Source organism: Stigmatopora nigra, chromosome 9, assembly GCF_051989575.1.
Source record: "Stigmatopora nigra isolate UIUO_SnigA chromosome 9, RoL_Snig_1.1, whole genome shotgun sequence".
NCBI lineage: Eukaryota > Metazoa > Chordata > Actinopteri > Syngnathiformes > Syngnathidae > Stigmatopora > Stigmatopora nigra.
In genome coordinates, this window is record NC_135516.1 from 9,073,249 (window position 1) to 9,090,217 (window position 16,969).

Below are 16,969 nucleotides of genomic sequence, written 5' to 3' on the forward strand. Positions count from 1 at the left end.
GACATATTGTTTTCAACAAATAAAAGGCTTACCATACATAGTTTATCTACGTTTGTTTTGTTTAGTGATTAAAAAGCCTTTACGAAAAAGTCTTACTCGTCGTTTTTTAGGGAAAAAAGCCTTACTATACTATGTCGTTTTTTGAGAAAAAAAGGCCTTACTATACTATGTCGTTTTTAAGAAAAAAAAGGCCTTACTATACTATGTCGTTTTTTTGAGAAGAAAAGCCTTACTATACTATGTCGTTTTTTTAAAGAAAAAAAAGCCTTACTATACTATGTCGTTTTTTTAAGAAAAAAAGGCCTTACTATACTATGTCGTTTTTTGAGAAAAAAAGCCTTACTATACTATGTCGTTTTTTGAGAAAAAAAAGCCTTACTATACTATGTCGTTTTTTAAGAAAAAAAGCCTTATTATACTATGTCGTTTTTTGAGAAAAAAAGCCTTACTATACTATGTCGTTTTTTTTTTTTAAAAAGCCTTACTATACTGTCGTTTTTTGAGAAAAAAAAGCCTTACTATACTATGTCGTTTTTTTTTTTAAAAAAAGGCTTACTATACTATGTCGTTTTTTTAAGAACAAAAAGCCTTACTATACTATGTCGTTTTTTAAAGAAAAAAAGGCCTTACTATACTATGTCGTTTTTTAAAGAAAAAAAGCCTTACTATACTATGTCGTTTTTTTTGAGAAAAAAAGCCTTACTATATACTATGTCGTTTTTTTAAGAAAAAAAGGCCTTACTATACTATGTCGTTTTTTAAGAAAAAAAAAGCCTTACTATACTATGTCGTTTTTTGAGAAAAAAAGCCTTACTATACTATGTCATTTTTTGAGGAAAAAAGCCTTACTATACTATGTCGTTTTTTAAGAAAAAAAAAGCCTTACTATACTATGTCGTTTTTTGAGAAAAAAAGCCTTACTATACTATGTCGTTTTTTGAGGAAAAAAAGCCTTACTATACTATGTCGTTTTTTGAGGAAAAAAAGCCTTACTATACTATGTCGTTTTTTAAGAAAAAAAAAGCCTTACTATACTATGTCGTTTTTTGAGAAAAAAAAAGCCTTACTATACTATGTCGTTTTTTAAAGAAAAAAAAGCCTTACTATACTATGTCGTTTTTTAAAGAAAAAAAAGCCTTACTATACTATGTCGTTTTTTAAAGAAAAAAAGGCTTTACTATACTATGTCGTTTTTTGAGAAAAAAAGCCTTACTATACTATGTCGTTTTTTAGAAAAAAAAGCCTTACTATATACTGTCGTTTTTAAGAAAAAAAGGCCTTACTATACTATGTCGTTTTTAAGAAAAAAAAAGCCTTACTATACTATGTCGTTTTTGTGAGAAAAAAAAGCCTTACTATACTAAGTCGTTTTTTAAGAAAAAAAAGCCTCACTATACTATGTCGTTTTTTAAGAAAAAAAAGCCTCACTATACTATGTCGTTTTTTTGAGGAAAAAAGCCTTACTATACTATGTCGTTTTTTTGAGAAAAAAAGCCTTACTATACTATGTCGTTTTTTTAAGAAAAAAAAGCCTTACTATACTATGTCGTTTTTTTAAGAAAAAAAAGCCTTACTATACTATGTCGTTTTTTGAGAAAAAAAAGCCTTACTATACTATGTTGTTTTTTAAGAAAAAAAAAGCCTTACTATACTATGTCGTTTTTTGAGGAAAAAAAAGCCTTACTATACTATGTCGTTTTTTAAAGAAAAAAAGCCTTACTATACTATGTCGTTTTTTGAGAAAAAAAGCCTTACTATACTATGTCGTTTTTTAAGAAAAAAAAGCCTTACTATACTATGTCGTTTTTCGAGAAAAAAGCCTTACTATACTATGTCGTTTTTTGAGGAAAAAAGCCTTACTATACTATGTCGTTTTTTTTTAAAAAAAAGCCTTACTATACTATGTCGTTTTTTGAGAAAAAAAAGCCTTACTATACTATGTCGTTTTTTGAGGAAAAAAAGCCTTACTATACTATGTCGTTTTTTTAAGAAAAAAAGGCCTTACTATACTATGTCGTTTTTTGAGAAAAAAAAGGCCTTACTATACTATGTCGTTTTTAAGAAAAAAAAAACCTTACTATACTATGTCGTTTTTTTGAGAAAAAAAGCCTTACTATACTATGTCGTTTTTTTTGAGAAAAAAAGCCTTACTATATTATGTCGTTTTTTTTAAGAAAAAAAAGCCTTACTATACTATGTCGTTTTTTGAGAAAAAAAGCCTTACTATACTATGTCGTTTTTTAAGAAAAAAAAGCCTTACTATACTATGTCGTTTTTCGAGAAAAAAGCCTTACTATACTATGTCGTTTTTTGAGGAAAAAAGCCTTACTATACTATGTCGTTTTTTTTAAAAAAAAAGCCTTACTATACTATGTCGTTTTTTGAGAAAAAAAAGCCTTACTATACTATGTCGTTTTTTGAGGAAAAAAAGCCTTACTATACTATGTCGTTTTTTTAAGAAAAAAAGGCCTTACTATACTATGTCGTTTTTTAAGAAAAAAAAAGCCTTACTATACTATGTCGTTTTTTGAGAAAAAAAGCCTTACTATACTATGTCGTTTTTTGAGGAAAAAAGCCTTACTATACTATGTCGTTTTTTAAGGAAAAAAAAGCCTTACTATACTATGTCGTTTTTTGAGAAAAAAAGCCTTACTATATACTATGTCGTTTTTTAAGAAAAAAAGGCCTTACTATACTATGTTGTTTTTTGAGAAAAAAAGGCCTTACTATACTATGTCGTTTTTAAGAAAAAATAAAGCCTTACTATACTATGTCGTTTTTTGAGAAAAAAAAGCCTTACTATACTATGTCATTTTTTGAGGAAAAAAGCCTTACTATACTATGTCGTTTTTTAAGAAAAAAAAAGCCTTACTATACTATGTCCTTTTTCGAGAAAAAAGCCTTACTATACTATGTCGTTTTTTGAGGAAAAAAGCCTTACTATACTATGTCGTTTTTTTTTAAAAAAAAGCCTTACTATACTATGTCGTTTTTTTTTTAAAAAAAGCCTTACTATACTATGTCGTTTTTTGAGAAAAAAAAGCCTTACTATACTATGTCGTTTTTTGAGGAAAAAAAGCCTTACTATACTATGTCTTTTTTTTAAGAAAAAATGGCCTTACTATACTATGTCGTTTTTTGAGAAAAAAAACCCTTACTATACTATGTCGTTTTTTTAAAAAAAAAAAAAGGCTTACTATACTATGTCGTTTTTTTAAGAACAAAAAGCCTTACTATACTATGTCGTTTTTTAAAGAAAAAAAGGCCTTACTATACTATGTCGTTTTTTAAAGAAAAAAAGCCTTACTATACTATGTCGTTTTTTGAGAAAAAAAGCCTTACTATATACTATGTCGTTTTTTAAGAAAAAAAGGCCTTACTATACTATGTCGTTTTTAAGAAAAAAAAGCCTTACTATACTATGTCGTTTTTGTGAGAAAAAAAAGCCTTACTATACTAAGTCGTTTTTTAAGAAAAAAAAGCCTCACTATACTATGTCGTTTTTTTGAGAAAAAAAGCCTTACTATACTATGTCGTTTTTTTGAGAAAAAAAGCCTTACTATACTATGTCGTTTTTTTAAGAAAAAAAAGCCTTACTATACTATGTCGTTTTTTGAGAAAAAAAAGCCTTACTATACTATGTTGTTTTTTTAAGAAAAAAAAAGCCTTACTATACTATGTCGTTTTTTGAGGGAAAAAAAGCCTTACTATACTATGTCGTTTTTTAAAGAAAAAAAAGCCTTACTATACTATGTCGTTTTTTGAGAAAAAAAGCCTTACTATACTATGTCATTTTTTAAGAAAAAAAAGCCTTACTATACTATGTCGTTTTTCGAGAAAAAAGCCTTACTATACTATGTCGTTTTTTGAGGAAAAAAGCCTTACTATACTATGTCGTTTTTTTAAAAAAAAAGCCTTACTATACTATGTCGTTTTTTGAGAAAAAAAAGCCTTACTATACTATGTCGTTTTTTGAGGAAAAAAAGCCTTACTATACTATGTCTTTTTTTTAAGAAAAAATGGCCTTACTATACTATGTCGTTTTTTGAGAAAAAAAGGCCTTACTATACTATGTCGTTTTTAAGAAAAAAAAACCTTACTATACTATGTCGTTTTTTTGAGAAAAAAAGCCTTACTATACTATGTCGTTTTTTTGAGAAAAAAAGCCTTACTATACTATGTCGTTTTTTTAAGAAAAAAAAGCCTTACTATACTATGTCGTTTTTTGAGAAAAAAAAGCCTTACTATACTATGTTGTTTTTTTAAGAAAAAAAAAGCCTTACTATACTATGTCGTTTTTTGAGGGAAAAAAAGCCTTACTATACTATGTCGTTTTTTAAAGAAAAAAAAGCCTTACTATACTATGTCGTTTTTTGAGAAAAAAAGCCTTACTATACTATGTCATTTTTTAAGAAAAAAAAGCCTTACTATACTATGTCGTTTTTCGAGAAAAAAGCCTTACTATACTATGTCGTTTTTTGAGGAAAAAAGCCTTACTATACTATGTCGTTTTTTTAAAAAAAAAGCCTTACTATACTATGTCGTTTTTTGAGAAAAAAAAGCCTTACTATACTATGTCGTTTTTTGAGGAAAAAAAGCCTTACTATACTATGTCTTTTTTTTAAGAAAAAATGGCCTTACTATACTATGTCGTTTTTTGAGAAAAAAAGGCCTTACTATACTATGTCGTTTTTAAGAAAAAAAAACCTTACTATACTATGTCGTTTTTTTGAGAAAAAAAGCCTTACTATACTATGTCGTTTTTTTTTGAGAAAAAAAGCCTTACTATATTATGTCGTTTTTTTAAGAAAAAAAAAGCCTTACTATACTATGTCGTTTTTTGAGAAAAAAAGCCTTACTATACTATGTCGTTTTTTAAGAAAAAAAAGCCTTACTATACTATGTCGTTTTTTGAGAAAAAAAGCCTTACTATACTATGTCGTTTTTTGAGGAAAAAAAGCCTTACTATACTATGTCGTTTTTTAAGGAAAAAAAAAGCCTTACTATACTATGTCGTTTTTTGAGAAAAAAAGCCTTACTATACTATGTCGTTTTTTTAAGAAAAAAAGGCCTTACTATACTATGTCGTTTTTTAAAGAAAAAAAGGCCTTACTATACTATGTCGTTTTTTGAGAAAAAAAGCCTTACTACACTATGTTGTTTTTTGTAAGAAAAAAAGGCCTTACTATACTATGTCGTTTTTTAAAGAAAAAAAGGCTTTACTATACTATGTCGTTTTTTGAGAAAAAAAGCCTTACTATACTATGTCGTTTTTTGAGAAAAAAAAGCCTTACTATACTATGTCGTTTTTTGAGAAAAAAAAAAGCCTTACTATATACTATGTCGTTTTTTAAGAAAAAAAGGCCTTACTATACTATGTTGTTTTTTGAGAAAAAAAGGCCTTACTATACTATGTCGTTTTTAAGAAAAATAAAGCCTTACTATACTATGTCGTTTTTTGAGAAAAAAAAGCCTTACTATACTATGTCATTTTTTGAGGAAAAAAGCCTTACTATACTATGTCGTTTTTTAAGAAAAAAAAAGCCTTACTATACTATGTCGTTTTTCGAGAAAAAAGCCTTACTATACTATGTCGTTTTTTGAGGAAAAAAGCCTTACTATACTATGTCGTTTTTTTTTTTAAAAAAAGCCTTACTATACTATGTCGTTTTTTGAGAAAAAAAAGCCTTACTATACTATGTCGTTTTTTGAGGAAAAAAAGCCTTACTATACTATGTCTTTTTTTTAAGAAAAAATGGCCTTACTATACTATGTCGTTTTTTGAGAAAAAAAAGCCTTACTATACTATGTCGTTTTTTTTTTTTAAAAAAAGGCTTACTATACTATGTCGTTTTTAAGAACAAAAAGCCTTACTATACTATGTCGTTTTTAAAGAAAAAAAGGCCTTACTATACTATGTCGTTTTTTAAAGAAAAAAAGCCTTACTATACTATGTCGTTTTTTGAGAAAAAAAAGCCTTACTATATACTATGTCGTTTTTTAAGAAAAAAAGGCCTTACTATACTATGTCGTTTTTAAGAAAAAAAAGCCTTACTATACTATGTCGTTTTTGTGAGAAAAAAAAGCCTTACTATACTAAGTCGTTTTTTAAGAAAAAAAAGCCTCACTATACTATGTCGTTTTTTTGAGAAAAAAAGCCTTACTATACTATGTCGTTTTTTTGAGAAAAAAAGCCTTACTATACTATGTCGTTTTTTTAAGAAAAAAAAGCCTTACTATACTATGTCGTTTTTTGAGAAAAAAAAGCCTTACTATACTATGTTGTTTTTTTAAGAAAAAAAAAGCCTTACTATACTATGTCGTTTTTTGAGGAAAAAAAAGCCTTACTATACTATGTCGTTTTTTTTGAGAAAAAAAGCCTTACTATATTATGTCGTTTTTTTAAGAAAAAAAAAGCCTTACTATACTATGTCGTTTTTAACGAAAAAAAGCCTTACTATACTATGTCGTTTTTTACCAAAAAAAAGCCTTACTATACTATGTCGTTTTTTACCAAAAAAAAAGCCTTACTATACTATGTCGTTTTTTGAGGAAAAAAAGCCTTACTATACTATGTCGTTTTTTAAGGAAAAAAAAAGCCTTACTATACTATGTCGTTTTTTGAGAAAAAAAGCCTTACTATACTATGTCGTTTTTTTAAGAAAAAAAGGCCTTACTATACTATGTCGTTTTTTAAAGAAAAAAAGGCCTTACTATACTATGTCGTTTTTTGAGAAAAAAAGCCTTACTACACTATGTTGTTTTTTGTAAGAAAAAAAGGCCTTACTATACTATGTCGTTTTTTAAAGAAAAAAAGGCTTTACTATACTATGTCGTTTTTTGAGAAAAAAAGCCTTACTATACTATGTCGTTTTTTGAGAAAAAAAAGCCTTACTATACTATGTCGTTTTTTGAGAAAAAAAAAGCCTTACTATATACTATGTCGTTTTTTAAGAAAAAAAGGCCTTACTATACTATGTTGTTTTTTGAGAAAAAAAGGCCTTACTATACTATGTCGTTTTTAAGAAAAAAAAAAGCCTTACTATACTATGTCGTTTTTTTGAGAAAAAAAAGCCTTACTACACTATGTCGTTTTTTTTAAGAAAAAAAGGCATTACTATACTATGTCGTTTTTTAAAGAAAAAAAGCCTTACTATACTATGTCGTTTTTTGAGAAAAAAAAGCCTTACATATACTATGTCGTTTTTATATACTATATACTATGTATTTTTTTTTAAAAAAAAGCTTGTGCATTGATTGGGAAAGGAGAGACTTGGGGAAGATATCTGAATGTGAAGTGCAGTCAGGTTGGTCGGTAGGACTGTTGGACTGTCAGTAAACATCGCTAGTAACTCATTGACACGCCACAAACACACAAAGACATCAAAAGACATCAAAAGTGCATCGAAACGCCATCGAAAATTCAGCAAAACGCCACTGACGCCAACAAGTAAGTGAATGGAGTTTGGACGTCGAGCAAAGTGAACCATTTTATTCAAGTGGCTTTTCCATCAGGGGTGGAGACGCAAATTTATCGGAGGGCCGCTGGAAATATCATGTTGCTTATGCACTTTAGCTAACGGGCTAAGCAAAAACAGGAGCTTGTTAGATGGAGCTATGCAAAGGCTTTAGTCAAATACGTGTAGGCCTTATTTTATTTTTAGCAATTGAATGATGGATTGGCATATTTCTTTAGGCCTGGTTAATGTCTACTTTTGAATTGTGATTAATCTCTGAGATGAATTGCATTCTGTATAAACCTAAATTTAACACTTTCGATTTCAAATAACTGTCATATTAATTGAATATTCATATAAATTAACTGAGTTAACATGTAATACTCTTTTCAATAATGGGTTCAACTGAAACGTACTTCTTTCAAAATGAGTATTTTTTTACTATTATATTATTGGACTTTTCCCAAATATGTAGAGCCACGATGTTAACTGTTAATCTAAAATTGTTACTTAAGTAGCCTTGTGTCATACAATATGAGGCCGGCTTTCTCCCAGCATGTTTTCAATGTTTTCTCACTTGGCAGGCATTAAGGTCACTCACCAGTCACCCGGTCGGCCATGTTTTTAGTCCGAGCGCTCCATCCGAGCGTCTGCGCCGGCCTGATGCTGACCTTGTGGGCGGCGTCCTCGCTCAGCCTATCAGGTGAGTGAATTGAAATATAATGAGATTCAATGCTTGACCACAAAGTGCACAAATAACAACAACTACAAACAAAATCATAATAAAAAAATAAGTAGTTTGGTTCAGAAAATGAATAAACAAATAATCCATAAATAAGTGACGGGCCAAAAAAATCAAGACGGAATATTCATACAGAATACGATACGATAAAGGCTCCACTGGAGCTAACTTGGACAAAGTAGCCTGATTTTTTTCGAACACTGGCTGAGGAGGCCTCGGGCACGTTTTTCTCCTCAGTGTTTTCGGAAGCGCCGCGGGCGCACATGCTGTTGCGCTCGCGTCGCGCCAACTCCTTCCTGGAGGAGCTCAAGCCGCCGTCTCTGGAACGGGAGTGCGTGGAGGAGACGTGCAACTTTGAGGAGGCCAGGGAGATCTTCAAGGTTCGAGAGGCAACGGTAAGGCCTTTTTGCCATTCTTCAAATCTTTGGAGAGCAAGCAACTAGTTTCCCTCATTTCATTTTTTCCATACATCAATTTTCATGCCTACAATTTCAGAGTTCTAGTTCGAGGGTTTATTCTAAGTTTGGACTTTCCTTGTATAGAGTTTGCATGTTCTCGCTACCCCATAATATGAGTGTGAGAAAAAAAAATGGAGTCTTTGTCACATTAATATTAAATAAGCACGACTAATGTGTGACACCCAATGCTGACTGTGTCTTTCTTTTTCCAGCTGGAATTCTGGACAGTGTACCTAGGTGAGCTACCCTGACACAGCCGGCCCCGCAAAGCATTGTGGGAATGGAGACACGTGTGTGTGTGTGCCTTTCAGACGGGAACCAGTGCGTCATCAACCAATGTGTCCACGGGGACTGCGTGGACATGCTGGAAGATTACGCGTGCAACTGCCACTCTGGATACGAGGGCAAGTTCTGCGAATACGGTGAGTTCCAGTCCATTTTAATTTGGACGTCAATAGCAGCCAATGAGTTCGACTCTTTCTGACGCATTACGCTCACCTCAGTCAAAACGGCCACCAACTGCAGCGAGAACAACGGCGACTGCGACCACGAGTGCACGGAAAGCGCGGACGGCCTCAAGCGGACGTGCAGCTGCGTCGCCGGCTACAAACTGCAAAACGACGGCAGAAGTTGCCAGGCCAAAGGTCAGCACACACACAAAAAAAATGACCAAAAAACGTGTCATCTAAACCACTGGCCTCACCTCACGTCATCGTTGTGTGATTGCAGGTCGGATGTCTTGCGGGCAGTTGCTGATAGGACGCTCGTCCTACACCAGGCGGCTGGATGGCCTGTCGCCGTGGGTGCTCAACGGGGAGGTCGGCAAGAAGGGTGAGAGTCCTTGGCAGGTGAGGGAAAAAAAAAACAAAAAACTATTGGTAACATTGAATGACACATTTTTGGACTTCTCAGTAATGACGCGGCATTGTGGCACAGGTCCTGCTGCGGAACGCCAAAGGCCGTTTCCACTGCGGCGGCGTGCTGATCGACCAGAATTGGGTCTTGACCGCCGCCCACTGCTTGGAGAACAACCTGCGCTTCCGCGTCTTCCTGGGTGAGTCGATTCAAAAGCCAGACAAATGCTCGCCACCCGTCGTTTAAAAGCTCCGAATCGATCCAAAACGGCCCTCAGGCGATTACGAGCGTTTCCGGGACGAGGGCACGGAGGTCATGCTGAAAACGGTGAAGGCCTTCCGCCACCCCGACTACGACAGCACCATGGTGGACAACGACATTGCGCTCCTGCGCCTGGAGGCCCCGGCGCCGCTCTCCGACTACATCCTACCGGCGTGCCTGCCCAGCCGCACGTTGGCCGAGCGCGTCCTCCACCGCAACGGGACGGACACGGTGGTGACGGGCTGGGGCAAGGAGAAGGCCGACAGCCGGCGCTTCAGCTCGGCGCTCAACGTCATCCACGTGCCGCTGGTGGACCACCAAGTGTGCGCCGCCCACATGTCGCACAACGTCTCCGACAACATGCTGTGCGGCGGGGTCCTGGGCAGCAGCACGGACGCCTGCGAGGGCGACAGCGGCGGACCCATGGTCACGCGGCACGCCGGCACCTGGTTCCTGCTGGGCCTGGTGTCCTGGGGCGAGGGATGCGGGCGCCGAGACAAGCTGGGCATCTACACTAAGGTGTCCAACTACAACGAGTGGATCGACAGCGTGCGGCGGGACTGGGAGCAGGGCGCGCACACGCCGCAACCCTGAAGGGTGCTTCAATAAACTCCTCCCTCCATGTGCAGCTTCACATCTTTTTATTCACACTTTCGCCAACCGCCACCAATTACGCTAGTCCACTAGCGTCTCAACCTGCCAATTTATGTCTGGTGCAATGTAGATGGACTAATCTGGTCTTTTTTTTAGTCAATGACAATGAAATTGTCACCACTTGTATAAGGGCAAATGTGGACAAATGATAGACCAGTTGCCAGTCAATCCCAGATCACTTATGAATAAATGGTCGCGAGGCATGTGAGGAAAAAAACTATCTGGTCTAAAGATAACAGTAAGCAAATAAATAATGGACCGGCAGTCAGTCAATGACGATGGATTGGTCAGCAGTTGTCACAGAGCGAAACGGAAAAATGACAGACTGGTCGCCAGTCAGTTACAGGTCAGAGGTCAGGACATAAGTGAACAATGGATTGGTCACCACATCAATGCTAAAACATTCGTTGTAAATACGGAATCCAAACAATAACTAAAACGGATTCAGTATCAACTTATTAAAATGGCAAGATAAATCCCATTGTAAGCATCGTTCTCAATCCAAATCAAGTAATTAAGCGCGCGCGGGGGGGGGGGTTGCAAACATTTTGGACTCACCTGCAGTAAAGCAGTTCCAAAAAACGTGTTAAAATGAATGTGAATAGAAATACAAATCAGGAAAAGTGTATAACCACCACGCGACGGAACTTTAGCCGGAAAGTTGGCATCATAATTGGTACGCAAAATAACTAAAAAGGGACGTTGGAAAGAAGGAAACGGAGCAAAAGAGAACTCACGTGTTATCCTTTCTGTTTTGGGTGGTATTTCCTGGTCTTCCTGTCGCCCAAGCGACCTCACCACCGGCTCGGGTTCCAATTGGTGGAAAGGTGCAGCTCTCTGAGTTCCAATTGGTGGAAAAGCTGCAGCTCTCAGGGTCCTAAAGTCCACCTCATATAAGAGGGAAAACTGGAAATTTTCAGGATTAGTATAGTCTCTACAATGAGTAATAATGAAGTAACGAGTGAAAGAAATGTGATTTTTTATTGGAAAATCCCCACACGTGCAAACAGCAAAAGGATGAAATGAGTTTTTGTTGTCGTCGGCTAAAAGTAATTTCCATTTCAAGTGGCTTTTTTAGAATGTTTAGTTTGCAACGTAGCAAAACAACATTTCCTTCCGAGCCTCATTAAATATTTACAGGAATTCAACTGAGGCCAATTAACGTTGTTGTCCGATCCAGCCCAAAAGAAAATAAATCAAGATAAGAACATCATGGGTTTGGATAGGACGTTTACTGCTGTGACGACATAACCTAGGGGGAAAAAAAAATTCAATAACGCAGTTTTTCATTTTCCTCATCACTACAACAAAGTATTGAGGCCACACAAAGAGAGAATTGTATTATACTATAATATAATATTATTAAGAGTAAAGTACGTAAAATAATGTCTCAGAATATTTCCACTTTTTCCTACTTCAAATTGGAGTTCTTTCACCTAACAGTACGTAAAGTAATGCAATATTAGGATTTGAATTCGAGTTAATTCTCGTAATATTGTCATAGTAATATGACATTGATATAAGCCACTTTTTTTTTCTTTGTGTGTCCTGAATACCCTGCCGTAGATCTTATCCTGTCATTTTTTTTCTTTTTGCTTCACTTTGCCACACCCAACATGGCGACAAACATTTCCAGAAATTTTCTTGACTTCGTTTCTGGAAATTGCCTTTAAATGTGCAAAAAAATGAACATTTCTCTCGTGTGGCCAAGGCCTCAGCAACATTAAAGCCTTAATGGTTCCACCGTTTTGTTGCCAGATTCAAAAGGCATCAGCTTTTTTTTGAACTTCTAAAGCTTTGATTACTAATTTGCTTACAATTTAGTACCGTAGAACTTGCCTTGTGTTTAAAACCCAAGCGCAACTATGTCACCAAAAAATACAATATGCAGGTGATGGGTTAATTTTGGAAAAATGTTAAAGAATTTCGAATGATAGCAAGTTTGTTGATGTGTTTTCTTCATTTGTGTGTTGGACGTGGTACTTTGCCAAAATTTCTATGCGGTTAATATGTGGTAAAAGTTCACTTTGAGAGCCACTCCGTCCATCACCATCAATGGCGAATGGAAGGTGGAGATCATGAGTGGTCCATGGGCTCGGCCCGCTCTCCGTCCTGGCTCTCCATCTGGTCCTCGTCCTCCGTCTTGGGGGCGGGCTGGCGCCGCAGTTGTCGCTCCACCGAAGCCTGGATGGAAGAGACCATTTCCTGCAGCTCGCGGCGCTGCTGCTCCACTAGGGCGGGATCGGGTCCCCCGCCGTCCTTCACCGTCACGAAGCCCGGCGCCACGCGCACCGGCCGGCGTCTGCCGTCTTCTGGGACTTGGGGCGCGCACACGGCGAGGTCCGCGCCGGCGCTGTGCTGGCGGGTGATCGGCCGGGCTTCGCCGCCGCTGCCACCCAGCGAGTGGCCTTTTCCCTGAAAGGCCCGGATGGCGTGGGGGCGCTCTTTTTTGCGTACGCCGGCGCCGCCCTCTCCAGAGGCCTCCGAGCGCAGTTGGGACAGCGCCTCCTTGACGCGGTCCTCCACGTCGGCGCGCACCTCAAAGTGGCCGGCGGTGTCGGCGCACAGCTCCACGCGGGCCTCCGCCGCGTTGTAAACAAAGGTCCGACCCGTCAGGTGGGGCAGCGTGCAGTGCTTCCCGTTCATCAGGCCTAAAGACACAAACAGTTGTTTGTACAGACAGTCCTCAAATGTAAAGTATTTCTGTTGTTATTCTTTTTAATACTATTTCTGTTAACATTGAGTCACTCTATAATTCTATTCATAGAGCCAAATGATAAAAACTACAATTGGTTATAATTATTATTAATTAATATGAATATAATTACCAATTTAATTGAATTCTGCCACCTGCATATTTCATGCAGTGCCATTACGTACCCATGTCTTTCTTGACGATGTTGTAGAAGACGCCGCCACGCTGGAACAGGTGCGGCAGCTTCTTGGCGTACGTCCACACGTCCTCGCCTGGATAGACATTCAAAATGTCAATAAACACATTTATCTCATTTACCGGGACTTCCTTACCCATCAACGTCGCCAGCAGACACAGCGAGGACATCTCCAGGTCCACGCCTTCCCCGAGCTCTCGCTCCACCTCGGCGGGAACGTGCGGCTCGGGGGTCCTGGCCACGGTCGCCGGTGCGACCGTGGCGCACTCCTCGGGGTCTCTTAGGATCTCCAGGGTGACCCGGTCGCCGTGCCGCAGCTCCACCGGCTCGTCCTCGCGACCGGCGGCTGGTGGCGGCAGCTCCTTGGGGGGGAATCCGTGGCGGATGCACTGGCGGTCGGGGGCGACCCCCAAGTGCTCGGAGATGCTACGACAGAGGTCCGAGTAGGAGGCGCGGGGCCCCAGAGTGAGGGTGGCCGTCCTGCCGTCGGCGGCGCTCACGCGGATCTTCTTCTCCCCACCGGAGGGGGCCTGGGGCGCGGCCGTCGAGGACTTGGCGGGGGTGGCCGGCGCCGAGGACGGGGCGGAGGTCTCCGGCGAGCGCTCCTCCGACTCGGGCTGGGTGCGCCGGCGCTGCGAGAGCGAGGCTCGCTCGCCGATGCTTCGCCGGAGGCTGCGCTCGGCCCGGCTGGCGGTCAGCTCCTCCTTGTGGAGCGTCTTGGCCTTGGGCCCCGTCAGGATGATTTTGCCGGGCGGGTCCGGCGGGTGGGGTTGGCGTGCGCGGGCCCCCTCGTCCGACTGCTCCGGACTGTTCTTCTTGGCGGTCTGGCGCAGGACGGTGTCCACCACCTTCTGCACCAGCAGCTCGCTGCCGAACTCGCCGGGAAAGTGCTTGGTGACCAACTTGGTGGCCACGTCGTACACGTTGCTGTTGAGCGCCGGGTCGCCCTCGTACTGGAACCAGTGCACCGTCTCGCGGACGGCGCGTCCGCCCCACTCCAGCGTGATGGGGAAGGCCTCCGGCAGGTTGTCGTACTCCTTGCCGTCCCAGAAGTGCTTGAAGCCGCAGCCGCACTTGCCGCCGTGCGAACGGGTGGCGGTACGGTCGCCGTCCAGGTAGATCACGCGGCCGTCGGGCCCCAGGCGGCGCACCGAGGTGCCGCGGCACCAGTTGCAGGCGTCGGGCGAGCTGAGCTCGTAGTCGGGCAGCAGGGCGTCGGCCCGCGGGTCGTAGGAGCAGACCACGCGGTTGAGCGGGAAGCTGTAGTTCTTGTCGGGGCGCAGCTGGCCGTGGGTGGACTTGGCCAGCTCGTAGAGCTTGCCGCCGGGCGCCAGCCAGTCGGGCGGCACGTGGAGCTCCGACAGAGCGCCGCAGAGCAGGCAGCGACGCAGTCGGTTTTCCGCCGCCGACCTCTTGGCCGCCTCGGTCACCTCCTCGGGCTGGACTCCCACCACGCCGGTGCGGCGGTACACCCACTGGTGCATGTCGGCCACCAGCGCCGGGTGGACGCCGTGCTTCTCCACGAAGACCTCCTCCATGGCGCCCACCAGCCTCGCGATGTAGCCGTCCTGCAGGCTGCGGTCGCCGCCGATGACGCAGCCCCCGTCCGCCTCCAGCTTGACGTACCTGGCGATGAGCTGCTGCGGGACCCCCCAGGCCTTGGGGAGCAGGTGGGCGGGCAGCCTGGGCAGCACGGCATTCTTGACCCCCACCAGCGGGATGTAGTGGTTGCGGCCCGAGCTGCTCCAGGCGATGCAGATGGGCTTGTTGAGCTGACCGTCTCTGGCCCGGCAGCGCTCCTCGTCCACCAGGCCCGGCAGGAAGGTGGCCGAGTAGTCGCCGGAGCTCCTCATGCCGCTCAGAGAATCCAGCAGCACGATGGGGCGGTGCAGGACGTTGGCCAGCCCGAAGATGTGGATGTTGCGCAGGCCCAGCGGGACGCCCTCGGGCGGCACGAAGAGCGGGTCGCACTCGTTGATGATGTCCTCCCACTCGGCGGCGTCCACAAAGTCCTGGAAGAGCGCCTTGTAGCGCTCCAGGTTCTGCTGAAAGTTGTGCTTGAGGTTCTCCCGCAAGGCGTGCCAGAAGAGCTCGCGGCCCACCAGCGCCCGCGACACGGCGTGGACCAGGCAGTGGCCGTCGCCGTCCACGTGCACGGGAATCAGACACTCTCGGTCGCCGTTGGCCCGCTTGATCTCCTCCAGGGTGTCGTGGAGGTAGAGCAAGCTCCCCGAGCGGTCCTTGCCGTAGCCCGCGGTGGAGACGTGCTCGGGCTCGATGAGGAAAGCGCGGTCGCCCAGCAGCGAGCAGTCGAACATCTCGCCCTGGTTCATGTCCCTCAGCAGCTGGGCTTTGCCGCTCTGCTTGTCCATGCCGTAGCGGGTCAGAACCGGGGAGAGCAGCTTACAGTGATAGTTGGACAGTCCCATCACCTTGACCAGCTCGGTGCCTTTCTTCGGGGCGCCCGTGACCCCCAGAAGGGCGTTCCGCAGCAGGTTGTGGAGCACGGCATCCGGCTCGGTCACCTCCTGAACGTTGAGCAGGTTCCTCTGTTCGTGCCGCTGGCCGCACTCGGTGCACTCGATGCTAACGGAGCCGTGAGCCGGAAAAAACAGGCTCGCCCGACACTTGGGGTCCGGGCAGGTGGCCGACAGAATGCGCTTGTCCTTCTTCTTGGAGCTCTGCACCAGCGACATGTCGTGACGAGGAGGTGCTCGCTCGGAACTCTTTGAGGGGGCTTCACAAAGACGCCGGGCTCATGGCCGGCGGTGGAGGAAGGAAGGCTGCTAGCAAAACGAAAACAACACGGAAGCGGCTGTTTTGCTCGAGCCTGACCAAACAAGTGTCGTCACGACGGGCGGACGGGCGGGGCATAGTGGGACTCGTAGTCGGACGTCGGCGTCGCGTCGTCCAAACAAGACGCTTCCGCGGACAAATGTTTCATTTGCGCTCCCAGGAGAAAACTACAAAGACCTGGGGGATGTGACCCCCGAGACGATAGCTAATCGACCCTGGCTCTTTTCGAGCGGGGGACTTTCGCAGGTTTCTGCCTACACTGACCACAATGCAACGCGCCGTGGCCGCCTTTCGTTACATCAGGAAGTGAAAAGTCGCGCTGGTGTCGTTTGGAGAGTTTTTGTTTGTTTGAATTTTTAGTTGCTGCGAGGCACGGTCCTCAATTTTCACTTGCTGGAAAAGGGCCCAGCAGTCGAGTCGAGTGACTACCTGAATCCACGCGCCGCCGCATCATCTTGTCTTTTCGCCTGACGCAAAGAGGAAACGAGCGAAGCTAACTTAGCTTGAGTGCGATGTTTTCCTTTGAACCTCCTTTCACTTGGCAACAGGAATGTGACGTCATCAAACGCGACTCTGTTACGTTTGGAAAAAATAAAAGAATCAGAACATCTATCATTTTATTATTCATTTATTTTCATTTTGAATGTATGTAGTCGGTGTAACTAATATTTTTTTGTGACAGCTACTGTGGAGGAATGTCGGAACGTGCTTTACGTATTCGTGCCAAAGAGGTCACTGCATTGGGAAAGCGCAACACTGTTGCCATGGCAACCTGGATCTAATTGATGTCTAGCAAGCATCAGAAAAAAAAATAAAGATGCTTTTTACCTTTTTATTGTTCATGTTGCAATTACT

The 16,969-nt window shown here is 41.9% G+C and overlaps 2 protein-coding genes across 2 annotated transcripts; one reads left to right on the forward strand and one right to left on the reverse strand.

Annotated features, from left to right (window-relative positions):
- The first annotated feature begins 7,307 nt into the window (after positions 1–7,307).
- On the forward strand, positions 7,308–10,401 carry proca (protein C (inactivator of coagulation factors Va and VIIIa), a). The gene is made up of 9 exons (XM_077724879.1): positions 7,308–7,450; positions 8,042–8,160; positions 8,437–8,594; positions 8,870–8,894; positions 8,969–9,079; positions 9,161–9,301; positions 9,387–9,505; positions 9,594–9,711; positions 9,790–10,401. The coding sequence occupies exons 2-9, from the start codon at positions 8,076–8,078 to the stop codon at positions 10,365–10,367; spliced, it is 1,335 nt and encodes a 444-aa protein (XP_077581005.1). The 5' UTR covers positions 7,308–7,450; positions 8,042–8,075; the 3' UTR covers positions 10,368–10,401.
- A 981-nt stretch (positions 10,402–11,382) lies between these two features.
- On the reverse strand, positions 11,383–16,631 carry vcpip1 (valosin containing protein (p97)/p47 complex interacting protein 1). Its single transcript, XM_077724856.1, has 3 exons — positions 13,455–16,631; positions 13,308–13,394; positions 11,383–13,078 (listed from the first exon to the last, which is right to left on the reverse strand). The coding sequence occupies exons 1-3, from the start codon at positions 16,012–16,014 to the stop codon at positions 12,504–12,506; spliced, it is 3,222 nt and encodes a 1,073-aa protein (XP_077580982.1). The 5' UTR covers positions 16,015–16,631; the 3' UTR covers positions 11,383–12,503.
- Positions 16,632–16,969: the final 338 nt, after the last annotated feature.